Genomic DNA, 25877 nt, shown 5'->3' with positions numbered 1-25877 from the left:
CGACGTATCCTTCCTGCACAAAGAATATATGTTAAAGTTATAATTCTGATTGCAGGAAATCTTGGATTCTGGTTGCCGGCTGAATTCGTCATACAAATAAATTCATATTGGTTATGTCTGATCTCACATTGTAAGCTCCCTTGCATATCAATTTTTTTTTATTTAAGTAATTAGACTATTTTGCAGTTGCTCAGGATGTGATAGTCATTATAGCTTTGCTTCTAATAATCTCTTATAGAATATGTAAACAAAAAGTAAACTTTTCATCTAAATTGGCATTCTGCTCAACCAAGTACCCAATCCCTACATCTCATCAAACAGAAAACTTACAATGTAAACTTAAATTGGTGTTCCTAGTTTACATGAGGTACTCTGTAATTAAGACAACAATGCCAATATGAAGGGAAATTGTGACAACATTCTATTGCCTTATTTTATTTTTACACAATTTTTACTTTATATACTTTCTGTGTCTTTGGACAGTGGAGGAGAAGGCCAGGAATGGGAAAATTATTCCCAAGCTACATCGACAAGAAGATAACACTGGTAAAGTTATTTGTGTGGTTTGCTTTAGTCAAATGGATCTATCCGTGGGTCGTGCTCGCTTGCCATCATCATCCCAGTGCAGAGGCATGTTGGGCACATGACCTAAATGAACATGGAAGATGATTAGTACTACAAGGGAGAGATTGGCATTACAATATATCAAGAAACAAATTGCAAAGCTCTCTTATCAAAAGAAACAAATTGCAATTGAAGCTTTAACACTAAATCTTTTCTTTGGGAAGTATGACAAATCATCGTAAGTGTGATAATTGTTTCTTCTCTTTTAAGCTTAGTATGACTAAAACCATAGGAAAACATGACAAGATGGATTTATGGAGAGATTTGAAACATGTGTAGCACATGCCAAGACAAATGATCAACACTAGTTGATTAGTATGATAAATGGCAGTTCCATAAACTTCAACATGCCAAATCATATCTCATGAACAAGCCACCTTGTATAACAAATTCCATACCTTTCCAGCACCAGAGCAATTTTGACACCTCTCAGTTGTGGGAACTCGCAAAGGGCGGTCCGATGCACTAGATTCTAATATAGGATTGATGTTCAAGCACACACCACTTGCTGAACATCTAGCACAGGCCAAGTACCCTGTCCAAGTATGATCAGACAAAATTTTCAAACTCATACAAAAGAATAACAATTATGCTGAAAAAATAAAAAAGAAACCACACCCCAAAAAAAAGTAACAGAATAAGTTGAAAATAACTTTTGTGATGAAAAAACTTCAATAAATTTGAAGAAACATAATATCCACAACATCATCCCCTTTTTTTTAATAAATAAAATCGTCAAAGAGATCCTAAATTCAAATGCAACTGTTCAGCATGAAAATCTGTTGGCGCACTTGTATTTGAGACAAATTGAAACATACCAGTTCCGTGGCAGTATTTGCACCTTTTCTTCTCTTGTTGCTCAACATTGTTAGCTTCAATCAACATCAATGCTGAAATAACACCCACTGCCCCACCCGAGAAAGATGCCACAATGGGATCAACCTGACTGAATTCAAGATCCAACAGAAGTAATTTGGGACACCAAGTAAGCAAATCCGTATTTCATAGAGACACAAATAAAAATTGCTTGAACTTTAAATTCGTAATCAGGAAAAAGCATGTTCAATAAATACCTTAATTGCAAAGGCAAATGCATGCTGCGAATGAAGTCTTCATAAGAGGTACCTCCTATACCTAATTTTAGTTCCAACTGCCACAGAGAACAGGTTGAGACATTTATACATATAACAGTAAAGTGCATGAACATATTTACCAGCACAACGCATGAACTTTAAAATTAATATCAAAAGGAACATGTACCACCCTGATATAAGGGTCACTAGACATAAAGAGGTATGGAAAATGAAAATCTACTTAGAATAATAGTACAGAATGAGCACCATACAGTCACGATAAAGAAACTTAAATTGACAATCTACATTTACAGACTTACCGTGGGTGCAATAAGGCCCCCAAATACAATTACAGTAGATATCATTGATAAACTTGTGAGGTAGAGCTGCTTCAATGTCTTTGGTGTCTACATGACAACAAAAATCAAAAAATGTTGGACGAAACTAAACGGCAAGCTCAAGGCAGTTTGCTACATTATTAATGAAACTCACCACATGATTGAGAAAAGGGATAGTTGATGGAATGTCCGGCATCTCATTTGACTCTTCCTCGCAAGCCTCATCGATATCTTTCGCCATCTTTATGCGGTGCTGCACCCGCAATCTCCTTAGCTGCACAAACCAAAAGTATCAAACAAGGAATATGCCATAAGAAAATGAACATTCAAGACACCCTTTTGAGTTTTGACCTCTTCCATGAGAAGAAAAATCTTGTTGCGCCTGCTCCTGATGTTGTCCTGAATTTCCTGCAGCTGCATCTGAACAAAGTCCTGTACCGTCTCTGGCCCTTCTATGATACAAAAAGTGCTGAGAAAAAAAAAAAGAAGAAAAAAAAGCAAATTAAAATTCAGCATTTTCTCATCAACCAAACATCAGGAAGAAAATTCAATTAATTACCTGGGGAGGTTATCTCCGGAGGAACCCTCCTTGGAAACAGAACAGGAAAGTTGGGGACGTGAGGAGGTGAATTTGGACAGGGAGAGGCGTCTAGGGCTGCCATAAGAGGAGGTGCAGGGAATTTGGGTTTTGGAGGAAGGGAGAGGATGATAGTGGAGAGAGAAAGAAGCCATCTTTCTAAAACTTCTACGCTCTGCTCATCCTCATCATCCAAACGCAGTAGAGAGACGAGAGAGAGAGAGAGAGAGAGAGAGAGAGAGAGGGGGTTTGGTGAGTGAACAAAGGAATCTGTGAGAGGGTTTGAGGGGCATCTTTGGTAAAGATGTAGACAGAAAGATGAGGCTGATGGGCTAATGCCACGTGTCACTCTGCCAACTTCGTCTCTCTTGACCGTCTTAAATTTTTTTTTTTTTTTTTTTCAACGAAGATATCACAAAAGCCAACCGGCAAAGGCCCAAAGGGGAGCCAAATCCAACCAAACAAACAGAACAAACACACCAAACTAAAGAACTAAAAACAAGCCAAAAGAACAAAACAAACAAAAAACCACACAACAAAAGATTAAGCATCAGGCGGAGGACAAGGAAGACCATCCCGAGATAAAATATGAACTAGAGAGGATGGAGGTCGCACAAGCCACGACTCCAAGCACATCGCCTTCCTAGCAAGCGAGGCAACGACATCCACAGACCGGTTCGCTTCACGGGGTACCCATGCCCAATTCAGATTTGTGAAAGAGGCTTTAAGAAACCTAATATCCTTAAGGATAGGATACAACTCCCAATTAGATGAAGAAACATCCCCCAAAACAGAATTAATAGCCACTTGAGAATCAAATTCCACCACAACATTAACCAAATTCAACTCTTTAGCTCTCAAAAGACCGTCTTAAATTGTTATTTGTGTTCCCGGCAATTAACGCCCCGCTCGTACTGTTGGCTCTTACTAATATTTATTTATTTATTTTTGGGAGATTCACTATTATACCCAATATGGGGGCCCAAATTATAAAAATACCCTATATAAAATGGACTTTAGAAACACACCCAAAGTCCATTTACAACATAACAAAAAAGATTTTAACTTCTTATAAATTACAAAACTGCCATCAATTTCTTAAAACAAGCCCAACCCCAAAATCTCATAAAAATACCCAAAGCACTCTATAGGGCATCAAAGTAATTTAATAATCAATATTAAATTCAATAAGGCTAGCTATCATTTTTTGGGTTTTTTTTTGGGTTTGTTTATAGGAATTCAATTGTGTAGGGTTTATTTATAATATTAGTGCTAGAAATGGGTATATCACTAAATATCTCTTTATTTTTCTGGTGAAATGGGCCCACTTGCTCAACAAACAAATTGAGATTAACGGACAGGCCGAAGTCTTCTCTCAGTACAATGCAACTCAAGCCCAAAATTTAGCCGCTTCTTGTTTCGAGTAATTTTTTGGTGTGACGTCTTTTATATAAGCGATATTGGAGGTGGGAGGTGAGATTCAAATATAATTTTTATTTTATTTTATATAAACGATATTGGAGGTGGGAGATTTTCTCACACACTGCCAAAATTTCATGATCTGTAAATTAATGTCCTTTTTTTCTGGGCTAGATCCCGTTGGACGAACACAATTTTCAAACCCGTGCATAACACAGCATTAATAATATCACCTGAAGGTGCAATAGTAATAGACAAAAACTTCTCCTTACTAGTAGGTCAAATAATTTTAATTTTAATCTTAGAAGAGGTACAATGGCATAACTAATATGAGTCACTTTAAAATCACTGAAACATTGTTTATTATTTATTCATTGATTTGTAATGGTTTAAGACTATGTCACCATAGTAACATACTAACACTATTTGAACAATTTCCCAAAATGCTCAAAATGAAACTACATGACATAATGGAGTATGGGGCCTGGGGTTTTGACAAGGCAGTCATTAATATTTTCCTATTTTCAGTTATACAAACAATGACTCCTTTTGGCTTGGTCTGAAATTATATAAAGAATGACACTAGCAGAGAAAGCAACATAAACAACAAAAAAACTATAACAAAAGGAGAAAACCAAGTTCCAAATTCACCCAAGCCTTCATATTGATCATCAGCTTCCCAATCCAAGGCCTCTTTTCTGCACTTCTTTCCCTTCCCTATTCTTCCTTGTTCAGCTGATCTTATATGAGATAGTATGTGAGGAAACACCTTCTTGTAAGATTCTTCTCCAATCAACAAATCTGAATGTCCAAAACCCTCCACAACTACCCTTTCATGTCTGAAGCCAGGCTGGTGCAACTTCATGTATTTATGAGCAAGGAAAGATGTGTGAGGAGTCACAAGGAGAGACTGCCCGCCAGATATGTAAAGTGTTGGGAGTGCCATTCTTTCTGGATGGATCAAATATGAGTTGCTGCCACTGCTGTCTACTATAAAACCAGAGTTGCATATCTTTCTGAGGTGGGGAAATGCTGCCATAGGAAGCCTTGTTGAGCTTTGCTTGTTCAACCACTGGTGCATGGTGGGGCTTATGTTTTTGTGCCAGAATGTGTTTCCAAATATGCCAGAAAACACTTCGCATTCATTGCAGGTGCATTTCTCATACCGGGGTATGAAGCAGGCTATAAGTTTCAGGAGGCTGTGGCGTGAGCTGACCGATGATGTTTCCAACAGAGGAAGTATCTTGTTATTTCCAAGTATGAACATTGATATCTGCATTAAAATAAAATAAAAATTAAGGTTCAAGCATGAAAGAATAATAGAGGCACCTTTAGGTCACTCAATTGCGGCTCTCATATATTATGAACTCTATGTCTCCTTAGTATTTACAAAAACTATGTACGATTATTAAATTGCTACAACTTTAAACCATATAATCTATTTAAGCATTTTGCCATTATTTGAGAGCACTTCTTTTTTCTTTTTTCCTCCCCTTGTTAAAAAAGTATCCTGCTAATTTTCCCACATCTTCATTGCTATTGTTTTACTGTGTTTTTTTTTTCTTTGAGAGAGAGAGAGAGAGAGAGAGAGAGAGAGAGGGAGAGAGAGAGCTCACTGGCATCAGAGGAAGCCACATTTTAACTGTGGACAAAGCACTAAGCTTGAAGAACATTGAAGAGTTGGTGCAAGAAAGAGAAGCTATACGGGTTGCAGAGACATGACCTCCCATGACAGCTATATGTATGGCTAAGCCTCCAACGCAGTGTGCAACAACATGCACCTTTACACATGGTCCATGCAACTCCATGATCTTATTAATTGCTGCAGAAGTAGTAAAGCAAGAAAATGCTTAATGAAATACAATAGGATCAGATCAGTAAGAGTTAGAGTAGGTGTTTATAATTTTTTACCAGCAGGGATATCAAATCTTCCAACATCTTCAATCGTAAAACCGTTTGAAGGATTCAGAGGTTGTAATCTTGATTGCAACAGCCATGTTTCATGCCCTTCTTCAAGTAAGGTTCTGATCAAGTCATTTGGCTCCGTTGGCAACCAGTAACTCTCAGTAGAATATCCATTAAGAAGGAGAACTGGAGTTTGTTGTTCATCTCCTTTAAGTTGTGACAAAACATGGTGGCACTTCCATTGTCTGCAACTGATATTGAATCCATCTTCTGCATCATATATGGGACATGAAATTAGGAACTCAAGTAGCAGCAAGAATATAAGGGACAAGAAGCAGCACGTTCTGCGGCATCGGATGGAATTCCAAGGTTAAGCCAGATCATCAATCCAAGTATATGACCTGAAGTGTTCAGCATCTTTTATTCCAGTCTTCACCAAAGAAGGTTTGCATTGAAAATCCAGAGTTTTGACTCGATGCTATTTTGTAGATTATGAAGAATTTTTTTAGGTTCGTGTTTTAAAGCAAATGATCATTGATGCATAGATTCTTGAATGGCAACATATTAAGTTATAAATAGGTTTGAATTTAAAGGCCTGTAAACAATGAACTCAACTTTTTGCTACCTGTTTTTATTTCATGAAGAGTACCACTTGGATAAGATTTATGTAGACAGTAGGACAGATTTAAATCCTTGGGATTCCCTCGAGGTATCTGCAATATATAGGTTCTTAAGATAGCCCCTGAGAGGAGGCATATGAACCTTCCCTTCTTGTTTCCTTCAAGGCTAATGAAGCTCTTAAGAAGCTCCTTCATGGAAATACTAAGCTCCCCTTTCAAAATCACCTTCTCATCCCTTGAGTTTTTCTCTGCAACTTTTACAAATGTCACATGCAATGTTGTCATCTCCCTCCAAGCATATAAGCCAAAGAGATAAGGATTCATTATCTTTCTTCCCTCAAGAATATACCTGCACCAAAATTGGTAATGTTTTAATTGTGACAAAAGAAAACAAATGAAAAGCTATCAAATTTTCAAGTTTCATATACCTTGAACCAGTAGAAGCCCCAAGAAGAAGATTATAATGCATATAGTGTGTGTAAGGAGTTCTGCAATCTACTTCACACAAATTTACGTCCCCGTCTATGACGTGTAATTCATCCTTCTCAAAGGCTCTAAATTCCACATGCCCTCCCACTTTCCCTCTTAGAAGAGGATGGGATTCTCCAGTACCAGACTTCTGTTCATCAGAGTGGTCCCCAGTGTTCATCTTCATTCTGATATAAGCTGTGCAGGGCATACCCCCAACATAACCTCTCATGGTTTCTTTAATCAAGACCTCTGATCTCTGACCAGTAATTGTAGTCTTATCAGTGAAGGAATCTGGACCTTGGTTTGCAGTTTTGAGAACACATTCAAGCCCCTTTCTCCTCTTGTTCTTGAGAACATCCTGCACAAGTTGCTTACTTATGTGCTCAGCTACAGTGGCAATAGTAAGAGATGGATTTATTCCAACAGAACATGGGATCAAAGAAGCATCGCACACATAGAGGCCTGGATGTACTGTGGTCGAATCCTCTGCATCAAAAACCTGCCCATTGGGGTTGCAAACACCGTGTGAAGGTTCTGATGATGCATTGCACCCGCCTAGAAGATGAACCGATGTGCTTCGATATTTTGACATAAAGAGAATTCCTCCTAATTTCTTAGTGATCTTTTGAAAAGCTTTAATTTTTCGAGGGAGAAGGGGATCATGAGCTGGGATAAAGCAGATTTTGTTTGTGCCCCTTTCTAACATGATCTTACCGTCACTTTCATCATATCCTAATCCTATAAGAACCATTGCTTGGCTTGCTTTGAAACCCATGATATGTTTTATCTTGTCTATAATCCCATGAAAGAACCAGTATCCAGCAGGCCATCCATATGTTGTAATTCCTTTAAACAGCAGGTACGGATAAGCTGTAGGAAGCACAGCACTCTGACAGAGGAAACTACATAAGAGGTGGTTGTATCCATCTTACAAAAGAGCATTTTCATTTGCAGAAGTTCAGATTAATATTTATATATGCATGCATAATTCATAGTTCATATATATAATAATTCACTCGTTTTTGTGCAAAAACCAGATCAGCAACTACTTAATAATTATCTTCATTCTTGACCATATCAGGCACCTCGACTTTAAGGCCGTCGGCCGGGTATGTATTATGGTACATCACAATCACACCAACTGTACTAAGTTGTGAGGTTAACTATGACTAACTCCAACACCACAGAAATTTTGGCCGTATCTGGAAAGCCATGTAAACTCAATCTAGATTTCCCACCAGATAATTATATGATACAACGTTGATTTCCGTTGCAAATTAAAAGTAATTGGAACCAAGCCATAAATTGCAATGAATGAAAAAAACTAAAGTCAATTAAGTGTAAAGAAGTCTCTGAACCTGGATTGTAAAACCCAGTGAAGAAGTGTAAGATGAAGAGATGGATGGCCCTGGCCTTTCTCGAAATGGCATCTTAAACACTTTCTTTCTGTCTAATCCGTAGCCATTCAGTGGTGCTGGGCTCCCAGCAAGATAAGCCACGGTATTCCCATTACAGCTGAATCCAGATCCGAGTGCTTCTGAAAGTTTTAGTCCTCTCATTTGTGACTGGAAGAGTATCTTAGTTGTGCCAAAAACTCCAGCTGATAAAACCAAGTCTAGAAATTGTTAGAATCTCTGTGATCAAAATTTCCAGAAGATACCTACTTTGACTGTTTCTTACCTGATAGGATTACGAAATCAGAGGTGATATAGTCAATCTCATTGAAGTAAACAAGCCATCTTCTATTTTTTCTTCCAACTTTTCCTTCATATTGTAAGCTTTCATGCAGGTTTCTAACCACATACTGCACTTGACATTCTGTTTTAACAACGCATCCTGCCTGCTTCACAAGAAACACTGGTTTTAGTGGAGAGGGTGACCTTAAAACTTAAACAAAAACGTCTCTTACATCCTAATGGATATTATTATTTTCTCCACAATATAGTATAACATAAGGCATGCCTGGATTGCAGAACGTAGATAATTTTTATCGGTAGAACTTTTGGCATTATAAGGACATCCAGAAAGACAGTTTCCACAGGCTAAGCAGGTACCCATTGCATCGGCTAGTGGTTCTTCAGGGTCAAAATTCACACTCAGCTTCACTGAAGTATCAAAAGTTTCTCCAATCTCTCCATTAGAAACTTCTTCCATAACTTTCGCAATAGGAAATTTGACAGGAATACTCTGTGCTTTCAGCATGGCTGCAGCAGAAGCTTCACAGTTATCCCAATTTCTTTCCCATTCCTTTGGCCACTTTGGATGCCGTCTCGCACGAACTGGTGTTGGAACCATAACTCCTGCATTCACTAGTGAACCTCCACCAAGCCCACAGGCAACTGCTGCTAGAGAATCATTTTGCTCATATACCTACACTTCCATCATAATAGATGCACTTTAAGTAATCACATAGGTTTTAACTTCCATGCGACAGAGTTAGAATCTTTTCCAGATGACCTGCCTAAGGTCATATAAATTGATTTTAAAAAATCCACTCAGAATGTCTGGCGATATTATTCCCTTATAAGATCCAGTAATCACTGAATATGAGTTTGTTCATGGTGTTTGACAGCTCCCAAATCCCAAAACAAAACACTATAGTCACGTTGCATTTACGTTTAATATATGAGTTGCAAGGTGCAAGGTTTTGGGAAAACTGTATATGTTTCTATGTTGTAGTAAAAACATCCGTATATACACAATAGTAAGCAAGTAACATCAGAAATTAAAGGAAATAAAGACCCCATGCCTTGTGGGATTTAAATTGAAAAAAGGAAGGACAATATAGCGTGGAGATATTGTCCGAGCTGCACTTTCTAACACAATGAGATAACAGCATGAAAAAAGAAACAGAGGAAGAGAGAATAACCTGGAACAAAGCATCTTTTCGTCCAAAGCTAATGCCTAGGTTCTGGTTCTCCATCCTCATAGCAGACAAGATTTTGGAGCTGTCAGTTGGAAAGTCCTTAGATTCCCATCTCCGGCCTTTCTCAATTAGACATACCTTTACGCCTGCCATAGACAACCGACAAGCAGCAATAGAACCACCATAGCCAGACCCCACAACAACTGCGTCGTAACCATCTTCGTGTCCATCATCAAAAAATCCTTCTGTTGTTGCTTGTTTCTCCATTTTCTTTTAAGTCTCAAATCAAGAAGTCAGGGAAATTTCTTATTTACTGTCAAAGTCTTACAAGGGGTGAAAGGGAAGTAATGGAGTACCAAACGACAGTTTGAGAGATTCAGTCTCAGATTCAAGATACCTTATAGCTGAGTATACTGCCAACATGGAAAGTACTGGATATAAAATTTTGTTTCTTAGTGCCCTTTTTTAATAGGTGTAATAGTAACTTCAACTTCCTTTTTTTAAGCTTTGAAGATTACAACTTCCCCTTTTTTTTTAGCTTTGAAGAAACCAATGAGTTTAGTTAAGACAAAGTTGAGAGAATGATTACCTAGTAATAAGCTCCTAGACAATATCATCCCAATGCCTTGGCCTGTCAAACATATAACATCCAAGAAACAGCAAATATAATGTAGTCTAGCAGCACAAAGGACATAAATCAGAACAATATAAAATCAGAGCTCAACAATATAATGTAGTTTAGTGTTGTGTCTGCATGTTAAAAAGCACCTTAATGGTGTTTCTGGACAATCCCAGTCCTTTTTTGCATTGAATGTTGCAGAAGCAGACACAGTTGTTAAAACTTAAGAGGGTTGCTTGGAGTTCACAAACATGTTCGCACATTCGGTCACGACAGCATAAAAATGTACAAACAACAAGAACTATGATCTGTTTGCCGAAACCAAACTTTCACTGAGACCAAATTTATTTGGACTTAAGAAAAGTACGAATATTTGCATCACAAAAGAAAGCGCATATAATCACAAATATATGGCAAACTTGTTTACACTCTAGCGATTTCAACCGACTTCGGTCACGACAGCATAAAAATGTACAAACAACAAGAACTATGATCTGTTTGCTGAAACCAAACTTTCACTGAGACCAAATTTATTTGAACTTAAGAAAAGTACAAATATTTGCATTACATAAGAAAGCGCATATAATCACAAATATATGGCAAACTTGTTTACACTCTAGCGATTTCAACCGACTTCTGAAGAGCCTGCATAAGACTTCTCATGATTCTTGGCTCACCAGGAGGCGTCTTATCCTTCAAGCGTCCATTTCTCACAGCTCGGAAAATGGGCCCAGAATCAGCATCCGCTGGAAAAACCAAGCAATCTATGTACACAAGGACCTCAGTCTCCCCGTCCCCAATTGTAATAAAACCCAATCTAGTCCCACCTGCAATTTTGTCCACCTGTTCCATTGCAAGGCGCACAAGATTATTCAATCCATTACACTTTGCAAGGAGGCTGAGATAGATAGATGTCACTACAGGCCTCGATGCTATTGTCATAATACATGTAGCACATGTTTGTGTTGTCCAATGTGTCCATGCAATTAGCAACAAAAATATTAATGCAAACACCCAACATATGTCACAACCCAAAGAAGCGCATGCCACCTCCGCGACATGCCCCAAAAGGATTAGTCAATAATTAGACTCAGATTGACCCAGTAGTTCACCGATGTTGAGACTCAACAAGCTATCACAGTCAAGGGTGCTACAACATAGCTAAGAGACCATAAATTTAAAATGAAAATGAAAGAAAAGAACTGAATTGTTGAGTTATGTGTACCTTTAAAGGCGAAGGGAGAGGCAAGTTAGCTCCTTGGGCGAGACTATTAGCCCACTGTTAAACAAAACACAGCATCTTATCTTCTAAGATCAACAAAAAAATGAAAAAATGAAGGAAAAAAAAGCGCTAGAAGGAGGGTTCGAACCTCCGACCTTGTGGTTAACAGCCACACGCTCTAACCAGCTGAGCTATTCCAGCTTTGGTGTTAGGGTATACGCTTTAAATAATAAGTGAATAACACAAATAGTACCTGGAAGAGCAACATCTGGAATCTGGGAACGTCGGTATCCGAGGGCAATTTCATGGTCCCAAGCAAGACGCCATCTTCAGCGTCGTCGGAAGGGACGAGGCTGTTTCTTTCCTTATACGACGCCCTGGCCGGTGTCGTTTGATTTGGGCGGTGGCAGTGGCCGGAGTGTAAATTAAGCTTGGGGAAGAAGACGTGGCTGCTGGTGGTGGTGGAAGCTGCCAGTGAGAGAGGGGGAGAGAATGGCACGTGGGAATTGACACGTGCGGAGTGGAAAGGGAGTGACCTCGCTCCCATAGTCACAGCATTGGCCATGGTTAGCTGAACTGAAGCTAAGTAAACGAAGAGGTTTTTTTTGTTAGAATTCAGAGGTGGGATAGGATAGGAGGAAGAAACGAGGAAGGAGAAGGAATTTTAAAGGATAGGCTGCTTTGCTTCTTTTCATCTTCTTTTACGAGGCGGGAAGGGAATGGTTGGCGAGAAGCGCTTCATACATTTTTCCAATCAGTTCATGCCACGTCAGCAAAGTACCACGTACCCCACCCTCCACATCACATTATTTTTCCAATTCTAGTTTTTTTTTTTTTTTTTCATTCTATTTTTTTTGTATTACACAAGAATTAATCGAATCTTTAACATATCTTAATTTCAATTACCTGCCCTAACCAATCTTCATACTCCAATACCATTTTATATTTGCGTGGGAGCAATTTCTGACCATTGATTTATGTATAGCCCGCACTCCATTAACGGTAAAAAATAGCCCATTGACGTTAACAATGATTTGATACATGACACCTTGCATTTCTACATTTCAGATAGGTGTGTAGATTAGATTAATTTAGAGTTGTTTAGATTATCGTCAAAAATACACATTATATTTAATTAAAAAATCACATACTTCCCACATAATAGATTTTTCTTTAAAAACATCCTCAAACACGCCCTAAATAACTAGATTTCAATTTCAATGGTCAACTCAAGGAGAATTCAACATTTCAAAGTACAGCAAAATGTGAAAATAAGTCCAATGTGTGAGGTACACATGAAAATCTATTCGTGGTTTGCTCTGCAAATGACAAAGCAGATAGTAAAGCTTTTCAATTAGCTCTGAATTTGTACAGGTAATAAGTTAAAATGGATTTAAACAAATTTGTAAACCACAACTCGCACAACACCAGAATAGCAGAACAAACTCCTGAAGGTCGACAGTTTTTACAAAGCAAGAGCTGCCCTGCCATCTCTACGAACCAAGTGAATTATACTGCTCTGGTTTTAAATTCAATAGCTATGCAGAGGAACAAGTTTCGAGCTTGGGGAGGAGACTTCGCCAAGCATCTGCAATACTATTTGCCAGGCGTGCCTGTCCTTTGGCAAATTCGTGGAAAGCGATCCCCATGTCTGTTGTCTTTTGTTCCTGAAAACGGACAATCTCTTCGTTCATCAGACGCACCATTGTTTCAAATCTTCTACTCGCTTCCTCACCCTCAGCCTTCAACTGCATCACAAAACCAATTCTAGTCAAATAATGAAGATCCCTAATGTGTACACCATATTCTATTGCATCAGCTGACTTGCCCCTTTGTACTCGTGCTCAGCTTCTCCAACCCTGTCTGATCGCGTTAGCATGAGTTTTTCACTGCAAACCAATTGACAAAAAGGGATTAAACCAATCATCAGACCAACAAACAGTTACAGAAAAGAAAGAGCATCATGATGTCTAAATCAACATGGTGAGTGAAATCCAACTCTAGTTGAATCAATTGGTTGTCATCTACAATTTTTTTTGCAATTTTTAATTCTTAATCATTTCTTTGTTTACTGAAAAACTAGAAGAGTCCAGCCATTTTAATAATGGCTACTTGTCTATGCTTTCGATTTACAAGTGGCCAGCCTAACAGTAAATTCAGACAAGCAGAGAAACACAATAGTTGGCTAGATGCATACAGATTTATCTCCTTCAACTTAATTGTTTCAGCAAGTTCACACTGTTGTCTGAAGGCATTTGCTCTCTCAGCTATCGTGGCCTGTTTCAACACACAAAAGCAGAAGGATCAGCAGCTTCTATGACGAATGAAGATTATCCAGAAGGCCAAAATAGGTTGGGAAATAAAAATTTCTACAAATAATTCATAGCCACTTCTTAACTTTTCCAGGATCAGCTTTTATGAGATATAAAGATTATCCGGAATGGGAGGGGACAAATTCTACAAGTATAGTGCCAAATGGGCAGGAATAAAATTCTACCAATAATTTGTAACCATGAATTAGATTTTCCCACAGGAACAAATATTGAGGATCAAAATTTAAGCTTAAGCCATACACCTACAGTATTATCTAATGGGGAAAGAGAAAATTGCAATGAGAGATGATATATTCTGAAAACATTAATAAAGTCAAACTGCACTCACCTTAATAGATTGCACAGCGCGAACATAATCTTTCAAGGGTTCTTCAAAATTCATTAAGAGTTGGTGAGCCTACAAAGAAATACAAGAACAGTAATACTACAATATAACATGATAAGCTCTTAAATAAAACAAAATGCACAACAAAAGTCAACACCAGGCATATACACAGAGAGGCAACCTCAACAAAATGTACACACTGGAACACTAATTTATGCTGCGTTCTCAATTGAAGCATACCTCCTTTTGCAGTCTGATTGATAATGCCTCTGACTTTGCCCCAAGCTCGGTGAAAGCCTTTCCAAGAGCATCACCTTCACAAGCTCCAAGGAGCTTGGCTGCTTTCCCGAAATCTGAGAGAGACTGTCCAAGCTCTGCATAAATATAGTTAAAAACAATCAAATTTTATCCTATACACACGTACTAATTAAGAATAAAGAAGTGAGCACCTGATACAGAAATAATAACTACTATAAAGTTAAGCCTTCATTGTTATTACCTCTGTGCCTCTTTACAAGACGGTATGCATGCTTCTGGGCTTCAGCCAAGTGGTTTTCAAGCTCAAAGATGTAGTGTTTCAACTTCTCATATTCTGGATTTGACTCTTCCACTGGCTTTTCCTTTCCAAGAACAACATCGCTCACTTTAGATTGTACATCCTGTCAAACATGCAGGTGCTGTTATTGCTCAATCAGATAATCACTCCAAAAGGAAAGTGTACTAGTTTAAGTGGCCTATTCAGTCCAATAGAGATCATAAATGCACAAGGAATGAATTGTGCAGTGGATAAAGGACTGCTCCTTTTGATTCACTTGACAACAGACTTAGCAAATTTTTAAAATTTTAAATATTGAAAGAATTTGAAAGAATTGGATTTATCATCAAGCAGAACTGACTTTACAGAATCCAAATAATGCTCTCAGATGGCTAAAGTGTTATGTTGCATTCAAGACAGAGGTTGCGAGGAGCTCTCTTCTTCAAATATTCCACAACAGATAAATGTTCTGTTTTTCTATTTGGCTACACAATGTCTACAACATAGGTCATAAATATGACAGTGACAATTTTCTACAGATTTTCAGTACTTGAATCAGAAAATTAACCTTACAATGTGCCCATTACAGGTTACTTGTCTAAATTTATTGAAAATGAGAAGTACCAGCTAGAGCATATGCAAAATAAGAAGAAGTGACAGAATGTTCCTTAATAACTCATGAAATGCTTTTCTTTTTTTAATGAATAGCTCATGCAAACTGTTCATCTTTGGAACATTGTGCAGAGTCTATGTTACCTTGAAGATTTGCATCAAATCTGCTGGCTTCTTCTTAAAGATACCGGTCTCATGAAACCTTAATCTCTCCATTGTCTGAACAAGTTACAGAAACATGTCAAATACTCTGAAGCCTTTGCACATTATACAATATAAATTCTTATTAGAGGTATGTGTTTTTGTGTGCACAACAAAGAATCAGTTCAGCTATTTTTCAGATGTCCAACACAGGTGACCTATTGACTTTCATAGTAGTGAACTGTGTAACTCAAGGCATCAGTTTAGAAACATCACCTCTTCATCTGCCTGCAAGAATGTTCTCAGATCCTCACTTTGCTGAAGCTCATGATGTGAAGCTATTCGATTAACAAATACATCCAATGCTTGACGCCTCATCTCAATGAATTCAGCACTGAAACGGAACTTTTCTGCATTAGAAAGACTGAAGTTAGTCCTGTTATATTTAAAATGATTCCAACATGATCTTATTAAAACTTCATTAATCACATTTTACAAAGACTAGGAAAACCATCAATGCATGATCCTTACATAAACCCAAAATAATAAGTTCATGTAGCCAACAAGAAAAATGCACAAAACACCTTGCATGCAATAGGATTGGGCAGAAGTGTCCTGCTGGAATTCAACTTCTTGCCTCTAAGCCCTTCTTTAGAATACACAATAAACAGATTTGTGTACAAGAGTGAAAAAGGGTAGCCTTTTTAGGTGCCTAAGCATTCCAAGCATTTCACTGGTTACAAACCTACAAACAAAAATTCCCACAGGGTGGGCTAACCACCTACGCACTACCACAATGCCTTGACTGGCAATTTTAAACACTAACCAAGTTTTATCCCACTGGGTATGTCAAGCTGTACCATGATGATGCAAGCAAAATAATTTAGGGGCAGAAAACAATTATGCTCACGGAAATGTAAACGTGGTATTTTCTACTTAGTACACCAAGGAATCCTAAGAAAGTGGGTAGAGCGATGTTGTTACCTACAGCACTCTTTTCAGGGAGAGGAGGAATAAAAACTCCTTTGTATTTTTCAAAAAGACGGTCACGTAGCCAAACAAAATCACTGTACCGTCTAATAACAATCTTCTCCGGCCCTTGGTACTCGGGAAAATTTGTCTGCCAAAGCAAAAGTATTCATTCAAAAAGTAATACAAACATAACAGAGATGTCAAAACTCAAGAATATAATCAAGCCTATAAGATTGCATCAACAATAGTCACAAAAATAAGATTTAAAGAGCCCGCTTAGAGATTGCAAGCTCTGCCCAAGTCACCAAGCATGTTATTCACAGCATGCTCAACCTCAAAAGATCCATAATAAAAACATAGTTCATTTGCACGCATTTGATAACAAGAATAATGATTAATGCAACATTGTCCCCAATCCAATCAATAATCAATCTTCCATCATTAATAAACCAACACTAGACCCAAGTCTTCTGCCAAAACATACGTACAAAACCATTATCCAGATTCTTGTTAGTTTGTTCCATCTTAATTAGCAAGGAAATGCTACGGCACATAAAGCTTGAATAATTTTCAATTTTCAGTGCATGTTGTATGATAATGTAGAAACAAATTCTTAATTTCTTTCTTACATGCCCGGGTATCCCATTTTCCTACTTGCTTTTTAAAGACCTAATCTAGCATTAACTGAATTGATCATTCGTAATTTTCTTCAACAATCTCATCAACCCATTTCCCTTTATCACAAGGTGTGAACTTTTGTCAGCCCTAACTGTGAGCTATCAATCAACCATGCAGCTATTGTTAATTACGCAATGAACCCACTCACAGAAACACATCCTGCAATAAACCCTAACCCTGATCAAATTAAGTCTACGACTAATAGCACAAATAGAAGATGAAAATCAAAGAATACCTTGGTGATTACACGATAGGAGATATAGGCCTGGACGCCATTGCCCAATTTCACAGGTTCAGTCACTGAGACTGACAGGTACGGCTGCGAGGATGGAGATCTAGGGCTCTGCGACGACCCCGATACACTTCTCTGCTGCTCCATACCACACAATCAAGAAGAAGCCAAGTGGAAAATCCAAATTAGGACACAAATCAACAAAATTAAGACCCAGTTGTATAATTTGGGGATAGAAGAAGAGGAAAGCGAGCAGGGGCAAATTTGTAATTACCGTGGTCAGCATCGCGGGTTTGGGGAAGGTGGAGTCAATGAAGAAGATGGAACGAGACGAGCCTCTGCGAGATTTCAATCGGAGAATCAAACAGAGCGTAAGGGTGGAACTCTGTAACTGGAGTTGCGATTGAAGACAGGTGTATGTTTCTAAAATGCGCCGGGTGTGCGCAGTACTCTGTTCCGGTGTTCCATCGGTCGACACCAGGAAGGAAATGACTTGGAATATCTTGGTACGTAAGTGAGTATGACTAAAGTATTGTATTTTTTCTTCCTTGGTGATTTAGAATGAAGTATTGTTGTATATTTTAGTGTTTTTTATTTTACTTTTTCTTTTGGCTGCGTGTTGAAGAATATTGGTAAGAAACTATTAAGTTTCTCAAGTTTCGTCACTTTGACTTATAATTAAGCTAGAAGCAACAAACATTTTCTACCAAATCAAACCCAACTGCAAAAATTAACAGTTGATTTAGTGGTATTTGTCTCTTATTAATTGGAATAGGTTTCAGGTTTAACTTATATGAATGAAGTATATAAATTCTTTATGAGTTTGCCCCGTGTTTGTAGTCTCTACTTGTATTTTATGTATCTAGTTCTTTTCTAGACTAGCCACCTTTTTGCCATAATTTCTTAGGTCATGTGTGGCTATGAGTGGAGGTGCACATGGTTGGACTAATTTGTATTTAGATTCACCTCCTTGTGGTTATTGTGCATCCGTATTTGTATTAAAATTATGTGGTTGTTTGTAATAATATTGATCTTTGTGACACCTAGATTATGAATGCAATAAATATCCTTTCTCTTAAAAAAAAATACCTAAAATAGATGAAATTGTTTATATTAATTTCATTGTCTAACCATTGAAATATTGATATTTATTATAGTCATTTCGTATTATATTTCATTTTACACATTCAATATATGTAAAATCCCTATATTAATGGGCCGAATTATATAGATGGATAAGATTTATAACCCTACTTAATTGTTTAGTGGCCTAAAACTATCTAGATTGGATCATGTTTAATTTTATTAGGCTCAAATGTAGTAGGATTATGATTTCACCAAAAGATTGGGAGTTAATCCAGATTTAAACCAAACCGATCGTGCGCACCACCACTAGTCTATATCTATAGTAGTAATTCCAACTCTACGCTAATATCCTTAGATTACACGGCACATTAACATCCATTTTTTCCATTAGGGACGAGAAAAAATTGGACTCGGATGCGACTTCGTTAAGGCCTGCGGGACCCGCCCAAAAAAAAAAAAAAAACCTAAAATCCAAACCCCCAAAACTAACGCCCATATCCTTTCCGAAAGCAACTCCCCCACACGTGGGTCCCACTCCACTTCAACAATTTCAGGTGCCTCCCACTTTCCTTCTCTTTCTCTGCTCTTCTTATTTTGCCTCACCCACCACACTCTGCGTCTGTCCGCCACATCAAAACCAAAAGTCTCCTCCTTTTTCTTTCCTCTCTGTCCAAAAAAAGAAAGAAAGGAAAATCCACAAACAATGGATTCAACCAGCTTCTGCCACCAACGATCGCCGTCGTCAGATCGCTTCCTCGGCTTCTTCTCATTCTCGCCGGCTTCCTCCGCCACCGCGGGCGAGGAGCTCAACGAGGCCGAGGTCTTCTGGACCACCGACTTCACCGAGCCCAGCGACGCGCAGAACCCCCGGCTCAGTCTGACGCGCCGGGTCAACTCCGGCATACTCGCGGTCCTCCCGGAGCCAGGTCTCCCGGCTCCGGTCCTGTACCGGAAGCCCGCGCTCTCTTCATCATCGTCGTCGAAGCCCATACCTTCAATTCCGAGATTTTCTCAGTCTCAGTCGCAGTCGCAGTCGCAGTCTCAGTCCGTGCCGACTTCGAGAAAGTTCCAGAGCTCTGCTCCGATGAAGGTTCCCATGCTGTCCAGGGCGGTGGAGAAGCATCGGAGAAACGACGACCTTGCTGATGTCGTAGACGATGATGACGACGGAGACGACGAGATGCTGCCGCCGCACGAGCTGGTGGCGAGGGGTTCGGGGCTGTCGGCGAGGACCACGTTCTCGGTGCTGGAAGGCGTGGGGAGGACGCTTAAAGGTAGGGACTTGCGTCAGGTCAGGAATGCCATTTGGCGCAAGACTGGGTTTCTTGATTGAGATTTCAAGTTTTTTGTTTTTGTTGGTTGATCAAGAATTCTGGTGGCTTTTATTATTAATGCGCCAAGAAATTGGGGGTAGTTTTTGTTTAGTGCCCCCATTGTTGTTTTTGATTTGCTGATTCTGGATAGTTAAGTAGAGTTCTATTTCTGTCTGCTTCTTGCTCATGTTTCTAATAATTCCTCTGTTTGCTTTGCAAGAATTAATGTCTGGATAATGAAGATCAAAACTTTCACTTTTAATCACTGGTGGGAATTTGTAGTTTCACAATCACCAATTGACATGAATTCAAGAAAAGTTTCAATCTCATTCAACACAATTGTTTGTTTCAATCTCATTCTACATTTTCACTGAATGACTGAATCTAAAACCCACATGAGAAAACTACACAACAAAATGCCCAAGTCGACGGGAGTTTACATCTACCAGACAAGAGTCAACATAAGTTTACATTGTTTCATCAACATAAGTTTACATTGTTCCATCTCAAAGACATAGTTATAAGTATACAGGAGTTATGCCGGTTAGTCAAGGCATCCTTTGCAATTTTCCTAGATTTCGCTCCCCGTACATTAGAATTCAATTGTCCTTCCTGTACATTAGAGTAGCTGGAGCATAGCTCTGTGAAAACCAAAAAAATTCGCATTGTTACGAAGGTTTGGCTGGGTGTGACTGACATTAGCAACAAGCTTTACAACAATGAGTCTCCTCTCATGCTGATTGAGAAGCTTCAAATCCAAGTAGAAGCTCCCTCATGTGCCAAAGGAGTATTTGTTTTGCCTCTTTAGAGCAATTGTGGCACCACCAAAACTTAACAACTGTACTTGACTCTGATCTGCAACGCATCATTTCTGCACAAAAAGATGACCACCTCACCAACCATGTTGATGAAAAGCAAGCAGTTACCAGATGAGAGGGTTACATACATTCCAAGTAAGGTATCAATCAAGGAAATTTCAAAATGGGTAAGAATCACGAAACACGAAAAAGGGCATTCTCAAATCGTGCACCATTATACATAAAGCAGAAAGGAAATCAACCAATCCATTTTGAAATTCTGCGAGCAAATCCCACTTCAAAATTTGACCTAAAAAGAACCAATAAAGCAAGAAAATTTATGCCAATTCGTGGTCCAGTATTGTACATACGCAAACATACATCCCAAGGGGCTATATTCAGAAAGGATGAATATGGATAACTATGGCAGGCAAGTCAGACAAATCCAAATGCCTCAAATAATTGAGTTCATAAAAAAAGATTTCCCTTTTTCACACATCTAATTGAATCATCACTCTTGCCATGTCCATTTCCACCCACTTATTAAAAAAAAAGTTAAAAAAATCCGTCTCTTTAGCTCCAAAATAAAAACAATTATGGACTAAACTTGTTTTTAGCAATCATACAAGTCATCGCATATCACAAAAATCAAAACAAAATTACAGTGAAAACGAATCTTGCTTTAAAAAAATGAAGGAAACATAAATCACAATAGACAACATTTTAATAACACATGCATCAAATAACAACAGAGACATGCCTTGATCTTAACCCCTTCGAGCATACAAAGAGACAATTTCCAGTAAAGATCACTTCTTGACTCCAAAATGCTCCTCCAATAACACAATATTAAATGAAAGTTTAACGTAACATTCAAAAATAGACAGGGACATCATATGAGATTCACAAAATATTTGAGATGGAATTTCTTTAACCAACCACAGAGAGCCTAAACAACCAATATTTCCAAGAACAAGTTGTACAAGACAATTTCAACATAGGCAACAACCATTAAACACACAAAAAGGGTGTTCTGAAGACATGGAAAGCTGAATTATCCAAAAGGCAGAAAGGAACTAAATCATAAGTTTTGAAATTGGGATACAAAATCCATTGGAGTAAAAGAACTCAATGAAACAGGAGAGGTTATGATAATTTTCAGTTGAAATGTAGGTGTGCATCTACACATTGATACAACTTAGAAAGAAGCTAACATGATTGAAAATGATGGCAGGCAAGTCAGACAAATCCAAATGCCTCAAATAGTTGAGTTCATAAAAAAGGATTTCCCTTTTTCACACATCTAATTGAATCATCATTCTTGCCAAGCTTTCCGACTTTAATCAATTTATTTAAAAAACTATACACAAAAAATGGGATAAGAATGTTACCCACCCAAGACTGAGACATTTACAAGGAATAGTTTCCAATGGGCCTGAAGGCTCCCCATTGACTGAAACACCCATGAGCAACTAGCATTGAAGCTATTTGCCATTTGGTTTCAGAAAATGAGAAAATGAGCTCCAGGACCCAAATGGAAACAGAGCAATGCCTCAGGAAGAAAAACCCAGGTGGGAGAAGAGGACGGTTCAGAAGGAAAACCCTAAAGAAACCCTCCTAAATGGTGTTTTGCTATTGCGCAGCTATGACTCAAAACGCTTCCATGGTTGCTAAGGAAGGCGATCTTAAGGGCCGCGCTTTAAAACAAACGAAGCAAAATCGATACTGAGCTCAGCATCCAGAACTCCATGTTCGGATTCTGAGCCACACAAAAAAAAAACAAAAACAAAAACTATTTAGAGCTATCACTGTAAATGTTGCAGATTTTGAACGGAGAAAAACCCTAGTGGCTTAACAGACACAGGAGGCGGGTGAAGTGACATAAGGTGGCTTATATAGGCTCTGTAGTGTGCGGAGTAACGAATTTACCCTTGCTCACTTTGGGCTGAATGATTTGAGGGCCTGTAGGTTGAGTTTCGATGTTCATATAGTTTAGACCAGGGAGGCTAGCCCAGGTGTGATAAACTTTTGAGAGTATTTGACGAGCTTAGTTTTGAGACCAGAGACCCAAGAGTTATCATTTGTGGGAGGCAAGAGGCCCAGTGAGGATAAATTTTGAAACAGCAACTCAAAATTTTATGATTTTGCCCGAGGCTCGGCATAGACTTTAGAGGTCATAAATTATAACTTAAAATTTCATCCAAATAAATGTCATTTCTCAAATTTCATGATGTTTTCGTGCATATTGCTCCCTTTACAACATCCTCTTTAATTCCTTATGTATTAAGCTAGCTAGTTAGAGTCGGAAAAATTTCCGCCCTTACGCTTTTTGGGCTACGGGGGGACGCCCTGAGTGCGTTCGTTCATTCCCACTAAAAAAGAGGATATAATGTATTTATTTGTATGTTGGGGACTTAGAGTTTATACTAATCCCCATCTATTCTTGAAGGAACGTTCGGCTCACCTAGTCTAGGTGAGTGTCTCTCAACACTAACCTAACCCATTTGTGATCATATCGTGTTCGGATTGACTCATATATATTGTGAACTAAATTTTTTAGATCAATAGTAAACTTATCCCTTATACATTCGTTATAAAAAAAAATTTTAAAAAAAAAACTCACTTAATCATGAATAATACCATTAAAAAAATAATTTGTTATTATACAACTACTCATACATAATACATTGATACAAATAAAAGAATGACACTTCCCTCTCTGATGGTGACATTGGTGAGAGAAATTGGGCTCAGCCTTTGAGAGGCAGAGTAAGAGTAATGGTGATGGAAGGGGGCAAATGAGAAGTATGGGAAGTGCGATGACTTTCAAATTGAGCAGGGGACTTGATGCTGGTGGTGGTTTTCGGTGAAGAAAGCCTTGGAAGGGTGGAGACACAAGACCATGGAAGTTTGGTCTGCTAATAGAAGGTGGAGGGTTTATCGAAGGCAGTTCCTGGTGGTGGTGGATTCTGCCTCATTTTTCTTTTTCTTTCTTATGTTTCAAGTTCATCTCCGTCGGAAGATATTGGTGGTGTTTTCGTTTCTCATCTCTAGGGTTTTTCTTTAATTTATTTTTAATAACTAAAATAGTGTTATGATGCAAGTAAAAGATAATGACGTCATAATTTTTAAATCAGTTTTTTTTTTTCTCTATCCTTAGATTAAATCTAATGGGGAGTAATCACAATTTCTTGGACCATAGAATTCAGGAGTGGGTACAGTCACCGCAAAATTTCATGTAAACCGCAAACCAACCGATGAGTTGCGGTTGACCGCAAATTGATGAGTGTCCGCAAAAAACACGGTATACACCGATTGGGTCGTTTAGGGCCTAAACAATCCAAGCTAAGCAATCCAAGCAACCCCAGAAAATCCACCACCCAAACTAGGCCTTAAAAAAAAAAAAAAAAAAGGGAAAAAAAAGAGGGAGAGAAGACATGGAAACAGAGAGAGAGGAAACAGGAAGAAACAAGAAAGAGAGAGAGGTAGATAAGAAGAAGGAAAAATATGAGAAAAAGTGAGAGATGAGAGATGGAAAGCGACGGAGAGAGAAGTAGGAAGAAAAAAAAAAGAAAGAGAAAGGGAGACAAGAAGACCGAGAGATGGGGAGAAGAAAAAGAAAAAAGAAGCAGACTTTGATCTCGGCGCAAAAGCAAGGCATGCCCAACAAATGGCTAGCTTTTTTAATTTTTAATTTATTCTTGAACTGTATATTATATATTTTAAATATAATAAAAATCCGCATCGACAATCGCTAATTACGGTCAGTTTTAAAATCGTAATTTGCGGTAGGTTTAGATGCGGTTAAAATGTGGTATTCCGATTCAAAATGCCAGTCCTAATAGAATTCAAGTACATAAAACTGTTTCATCCTTGAAATGTGAATTTCATTGTCGATTCGTCATGTCGGCGAAATTGTGGCCTTTAATAGAAATTGAAATTGGTATGAGATGTTCACTTCCGCGAAAAGGAGGATTTCTTGGGTGAAGATGAGAATGGATGATATCTGGCAGTGGCAATGCCCTCGAAAGTTCACAATGAATTAATGAAACAAATAAAGTAAAGGCCAAGACTCCATTATAACAGGTCAAGCATGCAGCAACTCAAGACTCGTGAATTGATTCTGGGATTGGACCTGATGATGATAGCCTCACATTAATTAACCGCAGAGTAAACGATGATCATTATAATCAATTGGTAGGAGGAAAAAGTGAAGACAAAGTCTTCAAAGTACAGAGAAGAAAAGACAAATGAAGGAAAACAGAAATGCATGCATGTTTTCCTTTACTCGTGAGAAACACATGACCAAATACTTTTCAACAATATATACAATTAATTTACGAGAGTTCAGAACCTTAAATTTAAAATGAATTAGCAACGTTTTACATATTGTGATCGAAAATTTTGAATGAATAATGCTACTCTTATTATATTTGTATACCATATTTTCATATTATTTTATGTGATAGATGAGGTAGACAACCACATTAATTAAAACTAATGTAACATTTTCTTTTCTTTTATGATTTATTAACACTTTTTAATTGACGTGGTTATCCACTTCATTTACCACATAAGATGATATGAAAATGTGTTATACAAACGTGGCAAGAATAGCATTACTCATTTTGAATATATACCCGGTCAGCGGTGTAGACTTTAATAATATAGTTTCTAGAGGGAATCAAATTATTTACTTATCATAATAATAATCATAATTGTAATTTGTCAACGGAATCTATCTTAGTGGAACAAGGCTTTGACTTGCAAACTAGTAGTCTTAAATTCAAACCACCATGTAGTGTATGAGTCCAATTTTCTTGCGTGCTGCAGAGCAAAGAAGATGTAGGGACTAACGAGGAAAAAGAGGGGCACATAGAATTATTATTATTATTTTTTACATTAGAGAAAAGAAATCCCACTGAGATTCGATCTTGATTGTCATGGGGGATAGGAGAATCCATCACCACTATGGTGGGAACCTATTAATGGGCACATGGAATTTAGTAACATGAAAATTTGACTCATAAGAAACCATTCTCACCAAGACATTTGCCCTCACGTACCTTTTTTATGCGTTTCATTTTGTTTTTTTATATTCATTTGCCCTCACGAACTT

General features: G+C 38.1%; 5 protein-coding genes and 3 non-coding genes across 9 annotated transcripts; 1 reads left to right on the top strand and 7 right to left on the bottom strand.

Moving 5' to 3' along the window:
- Positions 1 to 244: 244 nt before the first annotated feature.
- On the bottom strand, positions 245 to 2954 carry LOC117635864 (protein ORANGE-LIKE, chloroplastic). The gene is made up of 8 exons (XM_034370242.1): positions 2595 to 2954; positions 2387 to 2504; positions 2190 to 2309; positions 2018 to 2104; positions 1698 to 1774; positions 1443 to 1570; positions 1023 to 1159; positions 245 to 648 (listed from the first exon to the last, which is right to left on the bottom strand). The coding sequence occupies exons 1-8, from the start codon at positions 2765 to 2767 to the stop codon at positions 571 to 573; spliced, it is 918 nt and encodes a 305-aa protein (XP_034226133.1). The 5' UTR covers positions 2768 to 2954; the 3' UTR covers positions 245 to 570.
- A 3727-nt stretch (positions 2955 to 6681) lies between these two features.
- LOC117633428 (long-chain-alcohol oxidase FAO1-like) lies at positions 6682 to 10737 on the bottom strand. Its single transcript, XM_034367033.1, is given in 7 exon segments — positions 6682 to 6854; positions 6857 to 6905; positions 6985 to 7916; positions 8386 to 8627; positions 8708 to 8867; positions 8990 to 9397; positions 9897 to 10737. Coding segments are annotated over 7 exon segments (2124 nt in total). The 5' UTR covers positions 10161 to 10737; the 3' UTR covers positions 6682 to 6785.
- Positions 10738 to 10819: 82 nt separating this feature from the next.
- LOC117633427 lies at positions 10820 to 12462 on the bottom strand. Its single transcript, XM_034367031.1, has 3 exons — positions 11988 to 12462; positions 11738 to 11791; positions 10820 to 11355 (listed from the first exon to the last, which is right to left on the bottom strand). Exons 1-3 carry the CDS (start codon positions 12297 to 12299, stop codon positions 11122 to 11124), a joined length of 600 nt encoding a protein of 199 aa, XP_034222922.1. The 5' UTR covers positions 12300 to 12462; the 3' UTR covers positions 10820 to 11121.
- Positions 11862 to 11935, bottom strand: TRNAN-GUU. Its single transcript has one exon. It is a non-coding gene; the product is annotated as a tRNA-Asn (tRNA).
- Positions 12463 to 12931: 469 nt separating the features above from the next.
- On the bottom strand, positions 12932 to 18160 carry LOC117634629 (sorting nexin 1). Of its 2 annotated transcripts, none has more exons than XM_034368812.1 (11): positions 17837 to 18160; positions 17566 to 17700; positions 16665 to 16800; positions 15957 to 16090; positions 15684 to 15758; positions 14892 to 15051; positions 14633 to 14766; positions 14396 to 14464; positions 13932 to 14011; positions 13563 to 13623; positions 12932 to 13482 (listed from the first exon to the last, which is right to left on the bottom strand). In XM_034368812.1, exons 1-11 carry the CDS (start codon positions 17846 to 17848, stop codon positions 13273 to 13275), a joined length of 1206 nt encoding a protein of 401 aa, XP_034224703.1. In that variant the 5' UTR covers positions 17849 to 18160; the 3' UTR covers positions 12932 to 13272. The 2 variants fall into 2 exon arrangements, with proteins under 2 accessions (XP_034224703.1, XP_034224704.1); XM_034368813.1 differs by having other exon boundaries at positions 17566 to 17697; positions 17837 to 18109.
- Positions 18161 to 19171: 1011 nt separating this feature from the next.
- Positions 19172 to 20290, top strand: LOC117635126. The gene has a single exon (XM_034369465.1). The coding sequence runs from the start codon at positions 19352 to 19354 to the stop codon at positions 19979 to 19981; it is 630 nt and encodes a 209-aa protein (XP_034225356.1). The 5' UTR covers positions 19172 to 19351; the 3' UTR covers positions 19982 to 20290.
- Positions 20291 to 21183: 893 nt separating this feature from the next.
- Positions 21184 to 21285, bottom strand: LOC117636235. Its single transcript, XR_004587035.1, has one exon. It is a non-coding gene; the product is annotated as a small nucleolar RNA Z266 (small nucleolar RNA).
- Positions 21286 to 21987: 702 nt separating this feature from the next.
- On the bottom strand, positions 21988 to 22088 carry LOC117636234. The gene has a single exon (XR_004587034.1). It is a non-coding gene; the product is annotated as a small nucleolar RNA Z266 (small nucleolar RNA).
- Positions 22089 to 25877: the final 3789 nt, after the last annotated feature.

The sequence above is a fragment of the Prunus dulcis genome, chromosome 7, assembly GCF_902201215.1.
Source record: "Prunus dulcis chromosome 7, ALMONDv2, whole genome shotgun sequence".
Lineage (NCBI taxonomy): Eukaryota > Viridiplantae > Streptophyta > Magnoliopsida > Rosales > Rosaceae > Prunus > Prunus dulcis.
Note: the sequence above shows the minus strand (reverse complement) of the source record. Positions and strands in the feature narration are given on the sequence as shown.

Excerpts from the sequence above, each read along its gene's own strand:
- LOC117633427 (XM_034367031.1), bottom strand. The coding sequence starts at position 12,299 with ATGGCCAATGCTGTGACTATGGGAGCGAGGTCACTCCCTTTCCACTCC. Across the intron at positions 11,792-11,987 it reads TCCAGATGTTGCTCTTCCAG|TGGGCTAATAGTCTCGCCCA; the intron begins GTACTATTTGTG and ends TTTGTTTAACAG. Across the intron at positions 11,356-11,737 it reads CTCTCCCTTCGCCTTTAAAG|GTGGACAAAATTGCAGGTGG; the intron begins GTACACATAACT and ends GCAATGGAACAG.
- LOC117635864 (XM_034370242.1), bottom strand. The coding sequence starts at position 2,767 with ATGGCTTCTTTCTCTCTCCACTATCATCCTCTCCCTTCCTCCAAAACC. Across the intron at positions 2,505-2,594 it reads TCCGGAGATAACCTCCCCAG|CACTTTTTGTATCATAGAAG; the intron begins GTAATTAATTGA and ends TTTTTTTCTCAG. Across the intron at positions 1,571-1,697 it reads CATTTGCCTTTGCAATTAAG|TCAGGTTGATCCCATTGTGG; the intron begins GTATTTATTGAA and ends TCTTGAATTCAG.
- LOC117634629 (XM_034368812.1), bottom strand. Across the intron at positions 14,767-14,891 it reads TCTTGTAAAGAGGCACAGAG|AGCTTGGACAGTCTCTCTCA; the intron begins GTAATAACAATG and ends ATATTTATGCAG. Across the intron at positions 13,624-13,931 it reads AAGTTGAAGGAGATAAATCT|TGAAAAACTCATGCTAACGC; the intron begins GTATGCATCTAG and ends ATTGGTTTGCAG.
- LOC117635126 (XM_034369465.1), top strand. The coding sequence starts at position 19,352 with ATGGATTCAACCAGCTTCTGCCACCAACGATCGCCGTCGTCAGATCGC.